This window comes from Choristoneura fumiferana, chromosome 21 (genome assembly GCF_025370935.1).
Source record: "Choristoneura fumiferana chromosome 21, NRCan_CFum_1, whole genome shotgun sequence".
NCBI lineage: Eukaryota > Metazoa > Arthropoda > Insecta > Lepidoptera > Tortricidae > Choristoneura > Choristoneura fumiferana.
In genome coordinates this window covers 2,401,344-2,422,755 of record NC_133492.1, presented here as the reverse complement: position 1 = coordinate 2,422,755, position 21,412 = coordinate 2,401,344, and the positions used below count along the sequence as shown (strand labels likewise).

At 39.6% G+C, this 21,412-nt stretch overlaps 1 protein-coding gene and 1 pseudogene across 1 annotated transcript; one reads left to right on the top strand and one right to left on the bottom strand.

The window, feature by feature from the left end:
* Positions 1 to 676: 676 nt before the first annotated feature.
* Positions 677 to 20,972, bottom strand: LOC141439909 (uncharacterized). The gene is made up of 7 exons (XM_074104365.1): positions 19,263 to 20,972; positions 11,238 to 11,506; positions 10,128 to 10,241; positions 8,601 to 8,686; positions 6,646 to 6,766; positions 5,343 to 5,521; positions 677 to 4,419 (listed from the first exon to the last, which is right to left on the bottom strand). Exons 1-7 carry the CDS (start codon positions 20,218 to 20,220, stop codon positions 4,203 to 4,205), a joined length of 1,944 nt encoding a protein of 647 aa, XP_073960466.1. The 5' UTR covers positions 20,221 to 20,972; the 3' UTR covers positions 677 to 4,202.
* On the top strand, positions 14,748 to 15,156 carry LOC141439930 (uncharacterized; annotated as a pseudogene).
* Positions 20,973 to 21,412: the final 440 nt, after the last annotated feature.

Below are 21,412 nucleotides of genomic sequence, written 5' to 3'. Positions count from 1 at the left end.
AACTTGGATTTTAGAATTTCGTAGTAGCTCTGCCGGTTCCAAATACTGTGCGACAAGATCTAAAAGAACGTGGCGTGGGGCAGATATTTGCACGAAGGAGGCTTGTTTTATTTATGTTAGCTGTTTACCTGGGTAACTAAAATTATATACTTAGTGAAAGTTTGAATCTGTTTGTTACCTCTTTCAGTCTTCACGTCTAAACCGCTGAACCGATTTAGATGAAATTTGATATAGAGATAGTTTGAACCCCAAGGATCGACATAGGATACCTTATAATCCGGTAGAGCGACCATACCATCGCACGATAACCCAGATCCGCGCAAACGAGTTCGCGGGAATAAGCTAGTATTTTCATATTTTTGACGTCTTCGACTTCATGAAACGCTGTACTACCATTCGGTAGCTTTGTAATACAAAGCTAATGTATTTTTGTACCGTATAAACACTATAAGGTGCTTACCACGCGAGCTTCTCAAATATGAAATTCCATATAGCACAATTTTGAGTACAGTCGCAATCAGATATTTCGGAGCATCCAAGGTGGTCAAAAACATCGATACATGAACTCGTATACTTTAATAATAGAGTGGATGTGCCGAAATATTTGATGGCGACTGCACTTCAATAGTACTACATTACACACAAGTAATGGGCATATTAATAATAAAAAAACGTATTGAGCTATTAAAATTTCTCTTTATTGATACACTTGAATTTTACATAGGGCAGCCATATCACCCTGATCCCCCCTCCCCTTTACTCTAAAAAATACTAACAGTCATATAAATTAAGTTGTGAATAGAAACCTCGCAACGGTTTACCTATACGTAAATCTATAGGAACCAACTCTCTGGATACATCTTAAATTTATAACTAGTTTATTGCTCTATGGCGAGTCAGTTGGGTTCCTACTTGGTCGGCCCAACCTCCAAACAAAAGTCACCTTGATCTGATCAACATACAGTTGGTAATCCAGTGGCAAATACCAATTTTTTCTTGTACATGATAAAATGGGAAGGCAGTTTACATGAAAGCGATCACCGCCACCCATAGACACACATAGTGCCACTACACTACTGCCAAGACGACACAAGAAACCATAGACAACCTTCAACCAAGGAGACATGTCGGAAAGCCAACCCAACCAAATGGAATCTTTAAAAGACCAAGATCTGTTCCACATTACTTTTGATGATATATCCGCATTTACTCAAGTAATTTGAACACACAGCTCTCGGCGCTCTTCGCGCTTTGGCTGTATGGTTTCTAGGCACTGCCATTAGCATTTGACGCTAAATAAATAGTAACTATACGCCAATAGCGTAAGTCTGGTCTGCATCAAACGCGACAAGGGCTAGAAACACTGACAGAACGTACGATTTCCGAATAACAGTTAGCAAAGCAAGTACTATAATTATTTTAGTAAGAAGTGCAACTTTGTGCAGATTGCAGAAATGTATAAAAGGCTTATTTACATACAATCAAATTGAATCCCACTTTTTATATTATTTACTTTATGTATATGTCACATGCAACTCAAACAAGTAAAGCTGTCTCTTGTATGGAAATCTAAGACAATAGATTACATTTGTTAAATTCCTGACTGATGTTCAAGGTGTTAAAATTAATCAAGAACACTACAGCAGATGGTTGAATTAGCTTGACTAAACATCCCTCCCTGTAAAGGTTTTCCATCTGTATTTTTGGTCCAAGATGTAGGCCTTTGCGGCCTTATATTTCGAACACACAATTAAGAAGAAAAGACATTAAAAACATTTACATGGGTAATCATACTTGATCAACCAGTTGCTGAATTATTCTTGATTAATTAGACACAGAATATGCAATTGTCCTTTAATCCTTGGCCAGATACGAATGGCGTTAATAATACTACGTACAGTGCTACACACATGTTAATGAATATGGGTGACTGGCACTAGGGCATGTTATTAGTGCTTTAATCTCAAAATACAAACAAAAAACTGTAACTGTAACAACTGTAAGCTGACAAAAACTGTGAACTGTAAAAAAAAGTTTTGCAAGACCGCCACTAGTTCCAATTTTTGCCAAATTCATTAAGATCTTTGTTGCACTGTAGAGTCCAACAATAAAGATTAGAAAACTAATAAAAGAGGAACTACAAATTTGTATATTCGATCATTTTAAGTCAAAAATGTGACGAAGTGGCGAATTCATTCAATTTTAACTCTACTGTAGCAACAACACGCATCATAGATATACTATCGAGATAAGGAACGAAACTTCGTGGGTTCAATCAAATAGAAGAATTCAGAAATAGTTGGAGAATTTTTTGTAAAGGTTTTTTTTGACAGATTTGCTGCTATAAAAATGCTTTCATGCATTTATCTTTACTTGTTACTTTGCTTGTACCACATAACATAAATTAAACATACATTTTGCAACAAATTTGTATTTTTATATGAACAAGTATATCTCAATAATATGCCTACAGTATGCATGTATAACGTTAAAGCTAGCTTTTTAATATCGCAGAAGAAGTTGCACAGAAACTTGGTCGATTTAAAATTTAAATAAATAGTCAAGAAGACACTCCGAAATAATTTAATTGATCTCAGAGAAAATGAACTATGTAAATATCTAATTTTTATAACACCACTAACAAACAACTCAAGTTTACAAGCAACTTATATAAATATTAGTTTCTATGCTGTATTGTGGTGTTATTTTCGCTTGTCCAAAAATTTGTGTGACACATCTGTGTGACTGTGAATTATATTAATGTCTAATTGTGATGCAGTAAGCGTTATGTAAATTTAAGCAATACATTTTTACAATAAATATATTAATATATCTTTATATTAATGGTATCCTATATTTTTAAATTTAATTAAATGTATTGCCTAATTAACAAGGCTGCATAAATGCAGAATTTCCAAACTAACTATTATTTACATACAGAACACCAATGATTTTGTCATACTGGAATCAACCAAATCACTACTGATTCAACATACAGTTGTCGTATGAACTAAGTAAAAATAAATCTCAGTCTTCTATTAAATAGTATCATTGAGACGCTATTAGATCTGATTTACAATATGACGAGTATATTACAATTTGTACAACTTATTGAAAATTGACAATGTCTAATGATATATTAACTAACTATTATTTGATAACTGATGAAAGTAACTGTTTGCAACATGCATCGTCACTGCACAGCACAGGAAGCCCCAACCATCACTTGTCACAAGTCTCACAAACACTAATTCTGTTGTCACTTTGCCGCGTGCGAACTATAAAAATACGACGAGTCTTGTAGTTCACATACTAGTTTATACTGTAATACCACTGCCGCAGCATTGTGCGTACGGTTAAGACACTCTACTCGACCACTTTTTGTTTTGTCAATAGAGCAGAATAATATTCACCAGCACCCTCTCGACTATAGAAACGCGTGCTTTCCCGCATCTGCAGCCTGTTACTTGTCAAAATACTTCCAATTTACTATTTCATAGATTTCGTTGTTTTGACGACTTTTTTTAGTTTTTCATTTTGCGACGATATTGAGAATTAGCAGTTCCTTCATAAGGTTCCGTCATTAAGACAAGTCTATAGCGGCTATTGTTTATTCTAGTGTGAACGACAACGCGCACCAGTTAGTAAAAAAATTGATTTAATATTTTCTATGTCACCAAGCCTATGACTCTACCATTCATTCTTGTCACGCGGAAACGGTCAATAGTTTCCATCTGGCGGGATCTTGAGAACACAGAACCGTGAAGGAAATCCTTGTGAGCCCTATGTCCTCTCTTCTATGTCGGATATTTTTGTCAGAGCGGTCATGGTCACGTAGCACGTTTAACATTTCTAGCCAATCGTTCCTGGCCGTCGCTCTGGCGCAAGTGTCGAGAGGAGTATTTGAGGGGTTGTGTTAAGCCATGTCCTATATGAAGTGGCAATGGGCGGGTCACATCGCTCGAAGTACAGATAACCGTTGGGGGATAAAAGTCTTCGAGTGGCGACCACGAACCGGAAGACGAAGCTTTGTCAGGCCTCCCACTAGATCGCGAGAGTTGCTGGCCGCCGGATGCAAGTGGCGAGTTCATTGTGGCGTTCTAAGGGGGAGGCCTTAGTTGAGCAATGAACGTATTCCGGTCCGGCTGCCGGCTGCCGGCTGATGATGATGTTGCCAGTGTGAGGCTTCGTCGGCAGTGCGTCTAGTTAGCCCTGGCGCGCTTGGCGTGCGAGGGCGGCGGCGCGTGCGCGGGGCGCGGCGGCGCGTGCGGCTCGTCGGCGGCGAGCCCCGAGCGCAGCATGTATTTGAACTGGGGCATGTGTTGCATGACGTCGCGGATCTGCACCAGAGCCAGCCCGTTCTCGCCCGCCGCCGCCGACTTGCACTTGCCCGAGTTGCGGAGCACTTGCAGTTGGGTTCTGTGGCCGAATTAGGTCAATGTTAATATTTGTTTGAATCAATAACGTTTTTTTGTTCAGCAGTGGACGCTGGACGTCTTCTGTCGAACATCACTCATGAGTTTTTGGCTTGAGTCGCCTTAAGGGCTGGTTAAATCGTTCCCCCAAAATCATTATTTCATAGTACCTAGCAAAATTTCCATTCGCATATTTTCCTATTCTTAATTAACATATTTCTAAATGCTTTTTTACTGAAGCTTACAATACAATACAATACAAAGACTCTTTATTGTACACCAGACCTAGTAAGCGATACAGAAAACAGATACACAGAGAAAAAAAAATTTAGCTTATTTTCACAGTAGCGTTTTTTTCCCAATCACAATCGACACAGAAACATAGGTAGGTAGGTTTAGGTTATGTTAAGTTTGCATCGGCCCGAAGGGCCAAAACTTGACAAAAGTAGGAGCCCCGCATGAGCGGAGCTACATCGACACTGTTTCTGTGTCGATTCTGATTGGGAAAAAACGCGATTGTGAAAATAAACTTCAGTAAAAAAGCATATTGAGAAAAAAAGCATTTAGGAAAATCATTTAAGGAATAAATACGTCTGGAGTAAATTAATAGGAAAACGATATTTGGTAAATGATCTAACCAGAATGCCTTGGGCCAAAGACACTAGGTCTTTGCTATTTATTTACTTGATGCAAATAAAGATTCTGATTCTAGGAAGGGATGGCCCAGGCCCGGACAGTGCCATACTATCACCGTCTACACGTACCGTGTCCTTGTCGGGTTGGAGACGTGTACTCACGAGGTAAGCCGGTAGAGTGAGGCCGAGCGCGTCGAGGATGGCACGGCGCCGGACTCTCACCAACTGCACGTCCTTAACTCCGAGGCGAGGAAAGGGCAGGGGGCAAGGGGCAGGCAGGGTCTGTACTCACGAGTTGGGCCGGTAGAGCGTGAGGCCGAGCGCGTCGAGCATGGCGCGGCAGGTGGCGAGCGCCACGCGCGGGAAGAAGTGGCTGGCCAGGTCCGGCAGCGTCATCAGCAGCTCCGTGTACTGGTAGGGCTTCGCGTTGATGCACGGCACCATCGTGTTCTCCACCAGGGCTTTTTGTACCTGCGACACAAGGTTACAATTAGCGGGTTTGAGCGGACCAGAGTTAATAATCGATCAACACTTTTATTGAAAATATAGCTCCATCGATATCGATACTATCGAATGTCGAGGTTGAAGAAGACACTAAGGATGCGTTTCCGCCAAAGATGTGTGAGGATGTCTTGCGAGGAATGTGTTTTTCATGAACCAATAGAAACGCTTCGTTTACCTATCCTCGCTCAGCACATCTCTGGTGGAAACAGCTGAGCGGAGCGAAGATGGGTAAATGGAGCTTTTCTATTGGTTCATGAAAAACACATTCTCCTCGCACATCTCTGGTTGAAACGCGAGCCTACTTAACGAGTTTTTTAAAAATTACAGAACTAATTAATTGAATCAGGCGTTACTTTGCGGAGGTGCATTTGCAAAAGTCAAATATCTCTGTTGTGTAACTGATGATGAAATTTGGTTGAGTTCAGATTGCGTTAGCGTATTGTAAAATCAAAGTATAACTTAATTTATAGACCTATAAAGCCTAACACAATTTTAACGATTTAATGTTTAACCCCGGGCGCAGGTGTAGGTAGGGTAAAGTGCCGATAATCGGTCTCATGTTCAATGAATCAAGGAGCGAACTTTTGGTTATTTTGCGTTGCTTCATAAGTTTCATAACGGAGGGGTTGTATTGTAACATACGAGTTCCTGCTATACATAGTAAGATCTAGCTTACATACCCACAGTACAGAGTACATAGTTGAGTAAGCTGAAGAAGGATAATCATTTGCATGAATCAATACCCTGTGTCCTGTCCTTACGGCAATAAAGACTAGCCTGTAGGTAAACAGGAAAACAACATTTGAAAGGTTGCATCATTTGGCAGCACTCGGTTTTGTACTGGGAAATCATATTTACACTGTACGTACAACACAATTCTGGCGGCCGAAAACTGTATTGAAATGACCCAATGCAACGGCCGCATAAGCTCGGGATCGATCATCATCTCTGTTTTTTTTTCTGTCAGGCGGAGACTGCAACGAGGAAGAAAACTCAAATCATTTTGTCGACATCCGCACTAAAAGTTTCTTGCCAAGTTCACTTAAAATGAAAAATGTAAAAAGAAGTTACCGCAGTAAATTGGAACTTACCTTATACGGCGTATGGTTGCCAGTAATATTGATGTCGGGTATCGGGGTAAGCCGCTTGCGATTGTCCACGGCGTGAGAGGTTGAGTGGCCATTCATCGACGCGGTCACTTGCGGCGGTACACTGCGGGAAAACAAACTCATTGTACACACGATTAACTTATGTACACTGGCATTTATTAGACGAAGAATATATGGTGGGTTGGGTACAGACTGGTGAAACATGCTGTACTGACTCCTAGTGCCATCTAGTTATTAGATGAAGAAACTGCTACATCCTGCATCACGCTATCTAAGTTTCTCAACTGGAGAGAGATCTCTCTATTGTGATCTTTCCTCCACGATGCAAATAATTTTTGGTCCACCGGTCCACATTGCCAACATCTTTCATAAATAAGAAGTATGCCTGCGTCAAACACACGAGACGAGTGGCATGGAAAACGGCGAGAGAGAGAGAGAAAAGTTGCGGAGAGGGCAAACTGAGGAGTATAGCGGCGTAGCGCAGGGTGTAGTCTAGAAGTCTTGTGTACGCTCAACCTATCACGCGCACACATTGGTGTACTAAAACGTACACACCATTTGTTTGGAAACTTGGGAAGATACGTATACAGTTTGGTTCGCTAGCCACCTTCTTGTTTCATAAACTTTTATCATTGAAAGCCTGGCTGAGCAACGACCCCTCGTTGAGAGAGATTGATTTTTAATTCTAATCCATAAGTATTGAACTAAAGCAGTTAATAAGGGTTCATTCAGGGAACAAAAAAAGGACGACCTCAATACTCTTTAAATAAACCCTGTTGTGTGTGTATCTAAAATCATTTTATGTAAATTAAAAAATTGACAAGCCAAAAAATATATTCTGAGCAAATAAGTGCTGTTTTTAAATTGATTTTTGGAGGCAGTTTCCGTAGTTGAATTGATAAGGTATCTTATCTTTATGTATAAATAGATACTAACAACATGATGGTTTTAAACAATTTATGAACAATGAGCAATGCCAAGTGGGTACTATTCGTTGATCTAAATAAAAAACGTAATTATATAAAAATTCTAGAAAAAACCTGAATTCGTTAGTAACAGAAAAAACATGTTAACAAACAAACAGATAACTGTATCTATGTACTTTTAAGGGTCATCTTTACAGTGTCAATACAATGGCGATTGGTAAGTATTTTCAAGAACAGCGTGTTAGGAACTTCTTAATTAAGATCTTTAGAATAAATAGGACATTATTGAATAGTTTACGCTCGCCCTCCTAAAAGCATTACCTGCTCATTTGAGATTTCGTAAAATTCACAAGAAATAAGACCTTACTCCTTGTGTATTCCTATAAAGGTACCTCTCATGATCAGTTCAATAGTTTCAGAACTTACTGCTTGCAAACAAATACAAAATTTACCTCTTTATTATAAGTATAGAAGAAAAATGCATACAATATTAAATATTAATAATCTCACATAAATTTACTGTGGTAGTAGTCTTTTCCAGGACTTTTGACTCCCATAAAATCAGTAAAGAACCCCGTAATATTAGTAACCCTCAATGGAATTCATTGATACAATGATTTGTCGATTGATTCAATTGAATAGATACAAAAGCTAAGTTTCATTTTGATCAGTTACCATTTTAACGAAGGTCAATAGTGATGAAATTTAAAAGTTATTTACGTCACATTATGTTTATTGCTTTACTCGTACGTAATACTAATTAATGTGTAGATAGCAAATAGTGATTCTGATGAAATAAATACTTATTTAGATCATTAAATGAACGAAAAAAAAAGTCATTATTTTAAAAACATTTTTTTTTGTTGTTGATTGATTCCTCGTCTATACGAGGCACCACATAATGAACTTTTTTGTTATTTACCTTGTTTTTTTATCAAATCTTTTGGTATAAGAAACATACAGGCTGTTCTCAAAAAGTGATAGCGCTACAAAATAGTGAAAAATGCTCACTTCATAGTAGACGTGTTGGCCGTGCTCCTCACGAGAGGCGGCGGCGGTTGCTGGCCCATCGCCATTGTTATGGCACTGTTCGGAAACTGGAATAAATCATAAAAACAAACATATTTTTACGTGGCACTAGTTAAGTGAGGTGCCTGGACGCGGACAAAGTAAACAACAGGGACAATAAAAAGGATTGTTTTGCCAATAAATAAAAAGGTAAATAAGTTGACAATTCTATAAAATGGTCTCCCCCTTTATCTTAATATTTCCTTGCCAAGTTTTTTTTTAATACTGCTATACTTTTCGCAATAAAACTAATATTAAATAATGCAACTATGGATCAAGTGGGGCAAACGAAAAAATAATAATAAAAGAAATCTTTGATGACATGAATATTTATTCCAATAATAAATAAATAGTTACGAGTTCACTATACTTTTTCACTTTATTAAACATGTCTAACAACGCAACACCGCAGGTCTATAAAGAAACTGGCTTATTAATCTGAAATGGCGTTTCTTGGCAAAAGCTGCAACCACATTTCTTTGTTATTTTGTCATTCTATTATCGTTTTATATCATGGCTATTACAATAAAAATATCTAGTGTATACAACTGTTCCGTAAAAGAAAAAAACATAATAAAACATAATAATAGTCCATCTCTGTGAATAGACAAAAGAAAATAGTGTTTTCCCTTTTCTGTTTGACGCCACTGGGATTTTTCATTAATCACAACTTCAAAGTTTTATAAAATGACTAAAGTAGGTCATCAGTAAATGAATGCCTGATGACGTGACGCCTTGCTTAGTTCACTGACCATGGATCGTAGCAAAACAGGGGTTTTCGCAAGTTAAGTCGGTCAACCCATGGAACACATCAGAGATTTGATAGTACCCGAGATAACGATCTACACAGAAGTAGTGCTTTAAGTTTCCGAGATACGAGCTACCCTTTTCCAAAAGCTCTGCTACACGAGATGATAAGATCTAATTGCAGTATAGCGGCACGACGCTGCCAAATTTTACTTCTATTAAGGTCCAACTGCAATAGAGAAGCGCGGCGCAACACTCTTGTAGCCCAGATAATTATTTAACATTTGCCGTGCCCCTTCACGCCGCACCACCACGCACTGGCTGTTGGAAAACCCGCAGCGGCCGAAAGCGCATTCAACGCCAGCGGAAAGCAGCGCGGCCAGCGTGTGTTATCTGTTCACTGCGTTTGCTGCCAGGTATAGTAAACTACACGAAAGTAGAATACAAAAACATATTACTCTCTTGCTCATATTTTTCTCAAACAAGCGAGAGGGAAATATAATTATAGGTTCTATTTCCGTGCCGTGCTGTCTATAAGCACTGTGCAATGTGTCCCTACTCAGCAAACATTTATATTCCTCTTATAAAGCGGGTTCGACATTTACGCGAACCGTTCAGCGAAACCTTTACGGAGTTCCTTTTCCTTTCGTTTCATACTAATAAGTCTTCTTTTTTGTAGTGCCAAAGGAACTACTGCGAATAAGCAGGTTTATATGTGCTCACCTGAACGTTACGCTGCTGGTGCTGCGACCGGTGCTGCGGCATGGCTGCCGCCGCGGCCGCGATCGCCGCGTTGTTGTACCGCGCCGCGGCCTGCGCTTGTGCCGCCACTTGCGCCTGGGACAAACAAAACGAACATATCAACTGATTGCTTCAAGTGTTACTATATAGACTATAGAGGTCCATATCGATGAACTGCATCTTATTTAGTTGCATCACCACTACCGGTACCGCATTTGGTAGCAGAGGAGCTAAAGTAAAAGGATGTAGTTTATAGAACGAACACTAGATAGATTACTAAACATAGAATAATAGATCTATAACTGATACTAATACGACCGTCAAGTCCAGCCAGTTTTGAATTGCAACAAAAATCGTGCAAATTGCATTACATTGCGAGATCGTAAGGCCAATAAGTTCGTAACCGCAACGTAATTTTTCTTGCAGGTGTAAACTGGGCTTTATGGTTGACTCCTAGTGTGTTCTGATGTTGGCAGCCGACGACCGGCAACAGCGACAGATAAACCGTAATGGCGCAAATCTGACCAGTTTACTTTTACTCTTCCCACATTTTTATAGATGACGGTTGTGTTCATACTGAGCAGAGTAGGTTCGCAGTCGCCGATCGCAGTCACCAACATTGTAATGCTCCCTTTGGACAATATGCCCTAAGAGGCCTTAATATCTATTGCACTCGGAATCGGAATCACGATCGATTTCACAACTTCTCTGTCAGGATGAGGGTGGAAAGAGATAGCGAATGCGACCGCGAACGCCAGCGCAATACGGCCGCAGGTTGGAAATGGGCGCTCGTGAGATCGGGAGAACAGTCACCGACACAGCTGGAAAAATATGCAAGTTGAAGTGGCAATGGGCGGGCCACATCGCTCGAAACACAGATAACCGTTAGGGGAGAAAAGTCCTCGAGTGGCGACCACGAACCCGAAGATGAAGCGTTGGCAGTCCTCCTCCCACCAAGTGGACTGACGACATCGCGCGAGATGCGGTCAACCGGTGGAGGCAAGTAGCAATTTGTCGTTCATTGTGTAGTTGTAAGGGGGAGGCCGTTGTTCACCGGTGGTGTGTTCCGGCTGATGATGATGTGATACCAACCTGAGCGAGCCTCAGCACCTGCTGCGTCTGGGCCTGCGTGAGCGTGCCGGGCAGGCTCCAGCCGCTGGCCAGCGCCTGCACGGCGGCCGCGGAGATGCCCGAGTGCGGCATCTGCATGCCGGACGCGGGCGAGTGCCGCTGCGCGTTGGGCCGCCGGCCGCGCGTCGACGCGCCTCCCACGGCCCCCAGGCTGACCCCGGACCCGACGGCCACGCCCGGTGGCGGCGCCGGCGGCGCTCGTGTCCATTGCCCGCCGCCTGATATCGACCCTATGGCAATTTGAACGATCAGAACAGAACTGTCACTACTACGGGATTATTAGAGAAATTTTTGTTACTACCTAAAACATTTTTCAAAGGATTCGACAAACTTCTTGAGATAAACAATTATGTTAGGGTAACCAGAGAGACCCGGCGAGTAATCCAATGTGTGGGAGACTTTCATTGGTTACAGTTTCCCTTCGCATTTTTTTCTTATTCACGAGAGCCTTTTCTTAGTCAAACGAGGGAGGTCTGTTGTCGGTCCCAATTAGAATTTTGAAGAAGAATTTATAGTATCCTTGGTTTAAGTAGGTACATGTGCAAACTAACCCGCATCACATCGTCCTGTGCCCAAGAAGTTTATCAAAAATACTTATAGGAAATAACAACATGGAACTCAAAGTATTTTTGAACGCTGAAGAACTATGCATGCAATGTTTTGGGCACTTTATGTGCCCAGTTTATAGGTATTAATGGTATCGTATTACTGTCAATGTCGGATTAATATTAACTGTAAATATCAAATTAAGGGTCCCTTAGTCCTACAAGGAACCTTTATAGTTTCACCATGTCTGTCCCTTTGTCCGTCTGTCCACGGTTGAGCTTAGAGAACATTATTGCTAGGTGTATATAGTGTTATATGACGCTGGGCACTTAAACACTAGGTGCATATATAGATTAACTGCGCGGAAAGTGATAAATATAAAAAATGGGGTTCCTCCTCATTCATGTAAAGTGGGCCTATTTTTTTCTCGTCTAAACTTAATATTAAATATTTGCCGCATATTAGTACGGAACGGAACCGGTGCGCGTGACCACACGCACTTGGCCGATTTTTGACATAAGCATATGACGTCACACGAAATTGGTACTGGCGAGGTTTTATGACACAATTTACGAGCAAATACAGCAAAATTTTGCAAAAGGTACTTAATTTTTGAGAGTTGCAGAACTAAAGTGGTTCCATGTGAGTAGCAGAACCTGTCTTTTAATTTTTTGCTCCTAGGGCTCATATACTACTACTTACTATTACAAATATAATAGAAGTCGTGATTAAGTCCCGAAATATATCAGTTAAGGTATGACTCGTCATCAATTTATATTTGTAAATACCACCGTGTCTGTTACGCGGTGGTACACGGGGTTGTTATTGACTTCCAAGCGTTCATTTAATAAAGTTTTCATATTATACGTTTTATTTTGATACGCGCTTAAATTATAATTAACAGGTAAAAATACCTTTCATACGACTTGTTACATGCAATTTATTTCCGTAGCTTGTGTTGTAATTTTATTTCATTTACATTTTGTAAATTATCTCAAGTAACTTCAACGCCAGAGGTGTCAGTAATTTCCCAGTGGTCCAGGTAGTATTCTGTCCGGCAACCCGAAATTATTTTCGTTTAAAAAAAATCATACAAAACTGTTTTGCATTTTTAACAAAAGGATATTTAAAAGGCTATGCAAACTCGTGTAGTCTGTCCTTTACAATCGCCAGAAGTAGCTACAACGAATTCAACTTTCCGCTACTGAACTGACATAAAGACAACAAAAAACTATATTAGCATAAAGGGTAGTCTCGAAGACAATTTAGCTGACGTATGTAAAATTGTGGTCAAGGACTTTACTTTTAAAGACCTTGGGTTTATTTGTAGCCGCGAGGTCTGGGCACCTAACAAAGTTAGGTACGTATCAAATAGGGCCACCATAAATCTTACTTTTCCAGGAAAGTCTCTATCTATATTGTAAATACAGGGCTCAGGGCTACCACACCGGATGCGAGCCCGGTCCATTACAAAGTACTAAAAACGAGTAGACTGTACCTTTAGTGTAAGTTTTCGGTTACAAAATACGTCTCGATCGCGTTCGCGTTAAAATCTCAATTTGTATGGAAACAGGAACATCGCAAACGTTCCGCTAGAGGCGCTGTTCGTGTTTCCATACAAATTGAGATTTTAACGCGAACGAGATCGAGATGTATTTTGTAACCGAAAACTTAGACTAAGGGCACTGATGACCTGTACCACTACCATGAGTTTACAGTGACCGTACTCGATAGCGACGGCGTAAATTAGTTGTATGGAGAATTGTACAGCGCCTCTACAAATAATTTACGCCGTCGCTATCAAGTACGGTCACTGTAAACTTATGGTAGTGGTACAGCAGATTTTTTTTTCCAAATGAATTTAACAAAAGGAAAATGTTGGTATCTGGAAGATAAAAAAAACACGTCACGTAATGTTATATATAATATAAGCCACAGGTCGCGCTTTGTCTAGCCCTGATCGTATACTGAGGAAAGAAAATTACTTCAATAAGTAATATATTACTTAGAATTATTACTTATGTTATTGTGTACTTCATCCGAACCGAACCTACCCGAGACCCGCACATAATCTCATTCACTCATTCGTTTAAAGATGTCACGTGTCCGGCATTCGGTTTTAACCCCTAGGCACAAAACACAGATAGTGTTCATCAGAAGTCAATCTCCTGTATGTACTTCACTTTTCATACCTACGCTCGGCGGTCGCTCTAAGGTTGTCAACTATAGCTTTAGCTATTAGCTCGTATCTAGTTGTTTGATTTATTGTTGAGAATGAAACGGGAAGACTGGAAATATAAATTAATGACCAAAATATTTTAATTTTAATGTCATTGTTATATTATAAATTTGTCACAGAAAATATCTTGCGACGATTTCATTCTTGGCGAAATTCACGATTATTTAATTTAAACAACCGTCCACTGAACAGTTATAATAACTTTTTTTTGTTGCTCCATTATTGCACAAAAAGTTCACAGACGCGTGTCTCAAGCGGATGGCACTCGCGCTCGCAATGGTCCCAACCGGTCCGAGATATCGTGTCCATGAGCAGTGTCTATGTGTGAGTTGCTCGGGCGCACTTGTATGGACATGGAATTCTGAACTATCTGTGTTTTGTGCCCCAGGTATTAACCACTTAACTGCTGCTGGCAAGTCAAATAGTTCAGTAGAAAGTTTTACATTAGATATATTTATTACGGTATGTAGATCGTCTTAATCTAACAACACCAGTGCCTACGGTGACTCAGTTCAAATATCTAGGCTCAATAATCAGCAATGATGGCAAAATTGATAGTGACGTCACGCACAGAACTACGACTGGCTGGCTGAAGTGGCGACAACTCACAGGTGTCATGTGCGACAAAAAAATGCCAATTACCGTCAAAGGCAAAATGTACAAAACAGCCATACGACCTGCAGTGTTGTACGGTACGAAATGTTGGGCGACCAACAAACAACACCTCAACAAACTACACACTGCAGAAATGCGGATGCTGCGCTGGTCGGGGGGTGTTACACTGATGGATAAAGTTCGGAACGAGTACGTGAGGGGCAGTTTCAGGGTTGCTCCAATAATAGAGAAGGTCAAGGAGAAACGCCTCAGATGGTATGGTCACGTTCAGAGACGGCCGGAAGACCACATCGTTAAGCTTAAAATCCCCTAAATTTGCCAGTGACGAAGCGAGGACGTGGAAGACCACCCTCCACTTGGCTGACGACGGTCGAGAAAGACCTCAAAGAAGCAAAACTGGACGCGAGCACGGCACATGACCGTGCGAAGTGGATATTGCGGACAAGGAAGGCCGACCCCAAGTAGATGGGATAAGGTCTAGCCCGGATGATGATGTAGATCGTCTTAATCTAATTAATTACATAATTAATTATATCGAACGAAATATTATTATATCGAATATAATCTGAAACTACTTTTTGGCCGCCATTCCGACTGCGAAAAATTAGTTTATCGTTATCCCGCGAGAACTTTCCAATTTTCCGGGATAAAATTATCCTGTTGGGTTTATGCGTTAAGAGATAATAGGCAGACAGGTATACTTTCGCGTTTATAATATCAACTGGTAAAGATTAGTGTGGCTAAAGATAAGATTTAACATCGAACCAAATTCCCTTTTTTAACCCTTTTCCAGTGCCCACATAAATGTACACAAATATTCGACCTTGCTAAACTTACAAACCGCACAAAATCAATTGAAGTCGTTAAAAATATCATTCGTTTTTAAATTAATCCCTCGCAGCTCACAGGTAAACAATATAAAACTGTGATTAATTTTGTGGTAGCGTATCTAAATTTTCGGGGCCTGGAAATCTAATCAGAAACCCTAGCGTGCACAAGTATTTAGCATGGACTTGCTTTGATCCGCTCAATGTAATCGGGAATATGAAAAAAATAAGAGCGTGTAGTGTAGTACAGTACAGTCAACTGCTACAGTATACCTAGATATTGTAATACCAGTGAATGATCTGTATGATACAAATGATTTTAGTAAATAACATTATGTCATTCACTATACAGCCTTAACTGGAAAATCTCACACGACTACGTTAAAGAGAAGAATCTGAGCCTTAACAAAGTCCAGTGACCTTCTTTTTCCTTTTAGCCTTGTTCTCAATTATTTTGGGGTCAACGTTAGGCTTGTCACTCACAAGGCGCGATTTAATACAAATTAATAAATATTTTTGCTAAAAAAATCATTTGTACAAGCTTTTTTGTTGCCAGCTACCTACTTCCGGGTTCCAAACTATAGTGTGCCAACGTAACCCAATTTTTAACCCTTTTCCAGGCGTAGTGCTTGTATAAAATAAAAATGTAAACAAATATTAACCTTGCTAAACTTACAATATGGTATAAAATCAATTAGGGTTTTCACAGAGGCAAAATATCGCTAGATGGCGTTAGTATCGTGAGGTCCGTTTGACGTTTGCTTGCGATTGGCTCGTTTAGTATTATTTTTTTTATGGCTTTCACTCTTGCCGTGATAGCAAGACGTATTTTGCCAGTGTCGGCGTAGCATTTAGTTATTTTTCATCACACTTGCTCGTAAACAGTGTCGTAATATGCAGGCTACCTTGGTTGCAACCCCCCAAATAAAACCCTCGACCTTAATGTGCTTGTCATGAAACCCGTGGTCGGTAAATGAGTCATTGCCCGTACTAATTTTCATGTCATGAAGCCCAAGGTCGGTAAATGAGTGTGATACTGCATGGCGTGCAGGAGCGCGGCGCGCGCACGTGGGGCGCATGGTCAGGCTGGGGTAGGGCAGCGTGGAGGCTGGCGCTGCCAAGAGCGTAGTCAACGGTATCGGCATTTTTTGAAAAAACATAAATTTTTCTTTTACAAATATACGATTTTACTCGCAAATGTGATGAAAAACATTGTATGTCGCACGGGCGGTACTAGAATTACGAACATCGACTCATTAAAGCCCGAAGTCGCTCTCGTTCGTAATTCCTTGTTTACCGCCCTTAAGACACAATGTACTATAAACAATCACGAACAAAAGTCAAACGGACCTCACGATACTAACGCCATCTAGCGAAATTTGGCTTCTGTGAAAACAGTCATTAAAGTGGTTTAAAATAATAATAATATTTTCATCGCAAATTAAATCCATAGTAAAATATTGTTAGTTTTTAAATTTTAGCTCTTTTCCAGGCCCCAGGAGGTTAAATTTAATAGGTGCGCTACTCTACTACAAAATAATATTTTTTTATAGTTTACCTATGAGGGATTAATTTAAAAACGAATAATATTTTAAACAACTTCAATTGATTTTATACCATATTGTAAATTCAGTAGGGTCAATATTTGTGCAGGTTATTTATGTGGTTGCCATATGCACTATGCCTGAAAAAGGGTTAAATTAGGCTGTGTTTCCACCACAGACATGTGAGGATGTGTTGCGAGAAATGTGTTTTTAATAAACCAATAGGAACGCTTCATTTAACTGTTTTATTTATTTATTTTATTTTATTCAGAAAACCAACAGCTTAAATGAACTAATACAGGTGGATTACAAAACATGTAACAATAAAGCCAATTAAAGGTTTCCACAGATAATACGAAGGTATGAACAGATTAGCACAAAGAAATGGAAAACAAATGAAAAACAAAAATAAAATAAATGGAAAACAAAACAGAAAATTTTTGAACAGCACCACTCTGCAGGATACAGCTGAGCGGAGCGAAAATGTAGCGTTTCTATTTGTTCATGAAACTTAAAACGCAGCCTAGGTGCAGACGCAACCGTCTGAATCCAGAATTATATACCATGTTGAATTGAACTGATTGATTACATTGATTTAAGGATCCCCTAACATGTAAAGTAACCACTAGCTGTGACGCAACACTCTTCTCTGGTCTTGTAGCCTAGCCGACGGTCACTACTCAACTCGCTACCAACCGCACTGTTGCAGTAGAACAAAAACATGGTAGGTACCTATGAACTGCTACCACATACGAAAAATGCGGTTTTATTGCCGCGGATGCGAACTTCGCTAGTTGCAGTCATAATTTCGAATTTATAGTATGTAAACTGATAAATAAATTTGTATTTTATCAATTTCTACTGATCACATTACTTGTTCCCATGTACATGTATGCCCAATTTCCCATTGTCAATAATGTGTTGTTCAATAAATATTTTATCAATAAGCCTAAAGTAAAAATATGAAATAGAACAAGAAATAATAAGTTGAAAAAGGAATGACACAAACCTAAAAAAAAATTAACTATGTAAAAAAATAGGTATGACAGTTTCCCTCAAAACAAAATCAACTGAAACTGCAAGAGATATGTTATGATATGATGTTAGGGAATTAAAATTGATAATATAGCATTTCCTTTTAATAACAAAATTTTGCCAACAAAATGTAAAGTTTGTTTTATACCATTCATAAATTCATAATAAACTTTGTTTACACTAGGAACTTTTTCTTTTATGTTTACTATTTTTTACATTGAAATATATATTTTTTATACATATATAATCAAAGAATAATTAATAGATTCAGCAGTCAAAATATTTATTTTTGGAAATGATTGCATCAAAATCAGCTCTAATTTTCTATTTCGATAATTTAAAGTTCCCTATAAAATAAAATAATGATATTATATTATGATTGCGGGCCATATAGGTAGGTACTATTCACTTCGAAGGAACGTCGGCAGGGTGGATTGAATCCCTTCACGGGCCAGTGTTGGCCGCCATATGAAGAGATGTTTTAGGTAACTCGTGACAACTTCGAATTATAGAAAGGTTCAAATTATCGCAGGTTTGAATTAACAAGTCTACTGTAATCACACTGGTCGATGGATTATATTATCTCAAAAACTTAATTTAATAGTATATGACTATTATTTACTACTATTATATATCATTATCATCAGCCCATCCTATATGAGTCCCACTGCTGGGGACAGGTTTTTTTTAAATTGACCATGTAATTTAAGGTAAAGGAAAACATTGTGAGGAAAGCTGCACAAACCTGTAAAGCAATTCAATGGTGTTTGTGAAGTTCCCAATCTGCGCTGGGCTAGTGGGAACTAATATCTATTTATTAATATCAAATCAAAATATGCTTTTTTAAAAACATAATAATGTATTGTTAGCTGCAGTCAGCAAAATAATAAAGATATTATTTAAACAAATAAAAAAAATGCTTGCATATTCCCTATGCTGTGCTAAGGAATGATTTGTACACAATAACAATAAATTCCATTCAACCTAATTGGTTTATGAGAAGCAATAATGAAGAGTAACAATATTCTATTCTATTAGTTTCTTTTCTATAGAAATTCTAATTCCATCAAGGTTAAGGGAATGAATCCAATGGGAAATATAAACAATAAGTAGTCATTAACTTTTGTCTTTGTAGCTTTTTGGATTTTTTTTAACATTTTAATAATGAGTTTATTCTTACCTTTTGCTGAAATGAGGAGCTGCGAGTCAACAACTTTGTTAGGCCAGTATTCCTCAAACTCGGTGCCCGGGGGGAAATAACTTTTAATGTCCGACAAACTGATCACCGAGCATGTCTCACTTGCAAACAACTCGTTCCTTATCCCTTGCACTTTGCAGCAGAATTTCAGGTATGACAAGTCCCAACCCTTCAACTGATCTGCCTTTAATTTAAGATTGTCCGTTTCACCCTCAAAATAGAACAAGGGCACAAACTTTTGTCCATCGCGCACTGTGTAAGGTACCACTGACTCTTTATTTATTCTAATGAAACCACACTTGTCTTTACTATTAGTTGTACCTCTTAATAACTTATTGTAACATACATCTAAGAAGTTATAGAATTCATAAGCGTCTAGCAACCGTACTACTAAGTCCTTCTGTGTAAAAGGATCTCTACCAAACTGGCCATCACAATGCCTGCTGTTGATCTCATTCAGCAGCCTCGCTTCGATCTCAGTAATGTAGTAGCTCCTTATACACGTACAAGAATAGATGTCGGCGTGAAGGTAGTTCAGGTACTTGTTTAAAAGTTTGATTTCGACCATCCTCACGGCCACGTATTTTTCTCCGGAACGGTAGATGTATGGAATGTGGCATTTGCCCAACATGTCCCAGCCGAAGTGGCCTTTCCAGCTAGCCTCGTCGGGGGCGGGAGTCTTTTTCTCGGGGTCGACGGGCGGGCGCGTGTCGACCGGGGCTCCGGCTCCGGTCTTGCGCGTCAGGAAGTTGAGGATGCCCATCTGCCCACCGGGGCCGGTCGGCACGCCGCCCAGCCCAACGGGCCCGGGCCGCGCCGCGGCCGCAGACGCCGCCAGCGCCTTCGCCTTATTGGCCTCGACCATCTTGGCGGCGAGCTCCACGATCTCCGCCTCATCCGGCCGCTCCGTCTTCACCTTGACCATCGTAGTCTCCGACATTTTTAAAGCACAGCCGATGCCAAATTATACAGAAACACTCGAGGTCCTTCCTTCAAGCCCGCCTATGTTTCGGGCTACATCCTGCCGCACCGCGTTGACAATTCTCAGTCAACATCTACGTAAACAATCCGCAATGAACACTGATCACTTCACTATTATTTTGACAGTTAGGTAAAACACATGTATTTATCGGTAATACTAATCCCTTGCACGTACACTTCACACCACTTTTTAATTTTTGGTGGCCGAGTCCGTCCGCCGTGCTGCAACCACGAGCCGTCAGAACTGGTGCTGGAAAACAGTTTCTAGGAACTTGAAGTATGTAATTAAAGAAAAACCACTTGTTCCGACACTGACGGATCGATATAAATATTTAAAAACTAGTTTTTTTTATTGTATTTCTAAGAAAAAGTAATAATAATTCATCCACGCTGTGGTAGGTAGGGAACATGAAACCCAAATTTTGTGTTCACGAGGGAAATGCCCAATACCGTTGTGAAGTCTCGTGGGGAGTGCGTAATAATTCCCTACATTTTTCACCTTTTGGTGACTCAGAAGCGAACAAAATGGCCGCCGACAAGGCTTCATCGGCCAATCAGAGGCCTGCTAGCGGTTATACATAACTGCAAAACTTCCTGTCGATGACGTATCCGCACTCCCCACGAGACTAGGTTCTCAAGGTCTTTGCATTTAATTCCTTAATTTAAGAATCTAATTTTGAACTAAATTAAGCTGAAACTCATTAAACACTAAATAGAAATATTTTAAAAAATTACAACATAATTATTAGATTACGTAAAGTTACAGAAATGCACATAAAAGCTTCGAGCTATTCGGTTCAGTAATAATAAAATTTATGAATATACTTTTACAAAGTAGTCACCGCAGATAGTCTCGCTACACCGTCTGTTCGTTGATAAGTCGGCACTTATTTTCGTGCTCGGAGAAAATGAGCTCTAAGACGTTGCAGGAAGGTGCACGATTTACTAAATGAAATCAAATTTGCGCCTTATGTCTGGGTGTAGCGAGACTAGTCGACGCGCGCATTCCTTGAACAATAATTCCCAGTATGAGCGAGCGAGATGGCAACTAGTAAAAAGTAGATGTCAAATGTTTAGGTATTTTACTATGAACGTAAAGAGAACGTAGGTAGGTATATAATGCAATTACAAGCTTACGTAAGTACTTTAAC